Genomic DNA, 4,032 nt, shown 5'->3' on the forward strand with positions numbered 1-4,032 from the left:
GGCTTCCCAGCTGGGAGCAGTTTTGTCAACCACTTGAAGTATCTGGAGACACAGGTGCTCAGATCTAATGGGTTGAAGCCAGATGTCCTGCTAAACATTCTATAGTGAACAACACAGCTTTCCACAAAAAATGTAGGGAAAATGTCAGTAGTGCTAAGGTTGAGAAATGCTGGTTAAAGTGTGTTTTGTAAAATTCAGTAATTGTTCCAGCTGACATTTAATTTTTGTGTTTGCAGAAGTGAGGAAGTTTGCTGAAGTGAAATGGAGGCCTCAGTAATATTACCCATTCTGAAGAAAAAGCTTGCCTTTCTTTCAGGTATGTTTTCCTTCATTTCAGCTTAAAATTAGAAGTCATATAATCTCCTTCACACATATGTATGTATAAATGTGTGTGTGTGTGTATATATATGTATAGTAGATTTACATATCTACATATTTATGTTTATATTCTTGTTTAAATTTTTCTTTGATAAATTTGACAGAAATGGCTTTTTTTGTTTTTATGAGGGTTTTGTTTAGAAAATATTTCTGAGATATCTTTTAATCCAAATACATTGCTGTGCAGGTTGTCACTATTGACGTTTGGCAGGGCAATTTTTCTTCTGTCCTGTAGTTTAGTGAAAATAACAACATATGGTAGATGATGTTATAATGCATCACTTTTTATATAACAATATAATGATAGAGGATAAGAATAATTAGTGACATCTAAAAAAAATACTATTTCAGTAACATGGTTAAGTTTTTATGATATCCTGTCTCCTAGTTTTCCCTTTCATCTCTTTGTTGAGGAAGTTTAAGTATTTTGGAAGAGTACCAAAATATCAAAGGTTTTCACTTTTTTAAAGTGAAAAAATTGATTAACACAGTCTTGAATTTACCTTTAGTTATTAATCCAGTCTTAGTTATTATTCCAGTCTTGGTTATTAATCCAGTTTGCCATCAGCTATTTTAGGTCAAGGAGAATCTATGAGATGTTTTGCTAGCTTGAGAGCACTGGTACTGTATTTTGGATTAGAAATTTCTGCAATCTTGGATTATTGTGTAAATCTACACATCCTTGAGCATAGACTCCACTATCTAGGGTTATTCACAGGATTATTCAGAAGATATTATCTTTTTTTTTAATTGTCTTTGAGTCTTTTCAGAATTGTGTTGGTGTTTATGAATATTCTTTTAAAAAATGGTCATGCTTTCCTAATGCAGTATAAACTAAAAGGAATAAAATGGAAAATGTAATTCAACTAGTATTTCTGTTTCTTTACTTAATGATTATCATCTGTCTATCTTTCTATCATCTTCCTTTATAAGCAGACACTTAACTTTCCCCACTATTATTTTCTAATATGAACAGTGCTGTAGTAAATGTTCTTATAATGTTCTTAGCTTTGTGTTTTATGTCCAGGTTCAGCAGTATTAATTTCTGTAAGTGGAAGTGATAGAGTACATTTCTTGTTAGGTTTTGCCATATTACCCTCTAAGAAGATTGTTACAGTTTACTTTTCTCCCAAAAGTGTATTGAAATGCCCGTTTTCTCATTGCCAATAGTGAATATTATTGTTCTTTTATTTTTTTTTTCAGTGACATTTGAGCCCTGTGTCACTTAGCCATGCAACACTTATCCTTTTGATTGATCATACTTAACTTGAAAAACTTTTCTTCTGAGCTTCAACCCTTTTCATTTTTACACTGGTGATTATTTTATTGTCCCTTAGTAAAGCCAGGGATATGAAGTTAAACATAGTGCTGAATGCTAACACTTATCCTCTCAAGGCAGTTCTACAGAGGGTCAGAGTCCCTCTATGACATTTGACGTCATGGATTTGGAAATTTTAAAGAGTAAATTACACATCTCTTAAGTCACTTCTCTTGACTATTGACTATTTAAACCAGTAATTTTAAATTTTTAAATCAGGTTTTTTTTCCATACCAACAAAAGCATTCATAGGATATAGTTTTGAAAACCATTTGTGTAATATATTGTGAAACTCTTTGTACAAAAAGAAACTTATAAGATAAATTATGTATATTGTATTGAAACAGATGAGGGAAAGAACAGATTAGAAGTGATATATGATTGAGTATTATGGTTAGCAGAGGAATCCAGAATTAAGGTTGCATAGAGAAGTGTACTCGGGGTGGGGGGTGGGGGGAAGGGATGTGGGAATTGTGTACTAATGAAGGAATTTTTTTTTTCTTTTTCTCTTCGGAGGGGGGAGTGAGCTGGTGGGGAGGGGTGGGCAGGGAGAAAAGTATGGCAATGAATGAATGGAAATCCAAAACCTCTGTAAATGTCTATTAAAATTAATAATAAGAAAAAAAAGAAAGAAAGAAATAAAACCTATGTTCTAAAAAAATATCTAGTTGAAGTCATTGTTATGTTGAACCATATATAATTACTATATTGAAATTAAACTAATCCATTTACTGCCAGCAATTTATATGGTTAATCCAATAGAATGCAGAGAATCATCACAACCTGAATCACTTCTTTATTATGGTTTTTTTTCATTTGATACCTTGAGTTTTTAATAAGTTTTGTGAATATCCTCTTCACTTTCCTGAGTTTGCTGAAGCTCATATAGAATCATTCCCTTTAGCACTTGTGAGCTTTTAAGCTTCAATAATTGCTGTTAAGTATCAATTGGGCCAGAAGATGAGCTTCATTGTTAAAGTCACGCTTGTAGGGAATGTACAAAGAAGCGATTTGTGCACAACAGTCTTACGTTTTTATTGCTATGGTGTATTAAGGGAACATGAACGTGTATGACAGTTAAGTATTCCATTATGTGGCTTTCTGGCTTCAGTACTCATTACCACACAATCTTCTTAACTGGCAGAGCGTTGCTGCCTGAACAAAAATTCTCACCTGACCTTACCTTTGTGCCTTAAGCTCAGATCATTCTTTATTGTAGAATGCCTCTGACATGGTTGATAGAAATTCTACTTGTCTTTTTTAAAGTTTTAACTTTTCTACGGAATTGTCATGTTTATGATAGTCCTTAACATTTTCTAGATTCTTTTTATTATATTTTAGAATATGTTCTGTGCAATAAAATTTTTCAAATAAACTCATTCTTTCTTATGGCTTACATCTTTTTGTCCTTGATTGTAAATTTCTTAAGCCAGCAGTGAAACCATTTATTTTATTTTACTTATAAGTGCTTATTGTCCTAGACACACAATAGATGCTTGATGAATTGATTGCATTAAGCATCAGCCTAAATAGAAGAAAATGAAACAGAATTGTAATTGCCGTGTATGGGTAAAGATTTTTTCATAGATGAATTTTATCTTTTTTTTTCCTAAATTTTCTAGAACTTTGTTATAATACTATAAATATTTACAGTGTATAAAACAGTCATTTAAAATTAAATTTTACTCATTTATGTGATTGTTTTTTGAAGAAATGCACAGCAAAACTGACCAGTCCAGCATTTTCTCCCTGTTCAGTTTGGGGACATGCATTACATTCTTCGTGTTGTGTAACCACTCTCCTTTTACAAGTTATTCCTCAATAATGAACTCATTGCCCTCCAAGGTTCCTATCAAGTTAATAGCTATTCTTTTGAGCTTCTAATTGCTTTAGTAACATTGGATACAAATGTGCATTATTCATAGATATTTTACTGTCCATTACATGTTAAATTTATCTTTTTCTCCCTCTTAATAGGCGGAAAGGACAGACGAAGTGGCCTCATTCTGACAATTCCATTATGCCTGGAACAGACAAATATGGATGAACTGAGTGTCACCTTAGACTATCTACTCAGCATTCCAAGGTGACTCTAAAGGTGTCTTTTCTTAAATCTAAATATGTTTTCATTAATTTAATAATACATCTTTTTTCTGTTAAAGGATCTCCTGTTACACAATAGAGTACTTTTATTACTGTTGTTGTGTTGTTGATTATTTTCGAGTCGAGCACGACTCATAGCAACCCTATGAACAAAAGCCTCAAAGCTCTTTTATAACTCTTGACATTTATCAAAGTTCATAGAGTTTCTGGAGACATGCTTTTCTTTTTTTTTT

General features: G+C 32.2%; 1 protein-coding gene across 1 annotated transcript in view; it reads left to right on the forward strand.

Annotated features, from left to right (window-relative positions):
- The first annotated feature begins 239 nt into the window (after positions 1 to 239).
- SESTD1 (SEC14 and spectrin domains 1) overlaps positions 240 to 4,032 on the forward strand; it is a 78,814-nt gene continuing 75,021 nt past the window's right edge. The window contains exons 1-2 of the mRNA XM_006878786.1: positions 240 to 316; positions 3,674 to 3,782. Of these exons, the coding sequence (XP_006878848.1) occupies positions 262 to 316; positions 3,674 to 3,782 (164 nt within the window). The 5' untranslated portion in view covers positions 240 to 261. The remainder of the gene's footprint in view (positions 317 to 3,673; positions 3,783 to 4,032) is intronic.

This window comes from Elephantulus edwardii, unplaced genomic scaffold (genome assembly GCF_000299155.1).
Source record: "Elephantulus edwardii isolate Elephantulus edwardi_28Jun2011 unplaced genomic scaffold, EleEdw1.0 scaffold00001, whole genome shotgun sequence".
In the NCBI taxonomy this organism is placed as follows: Eukaryota; Metazoa; Chordata; class Mammalia; order Macroscelidea; family Macroscelididae; genus Elephantulus; species Elephantulus edwardii.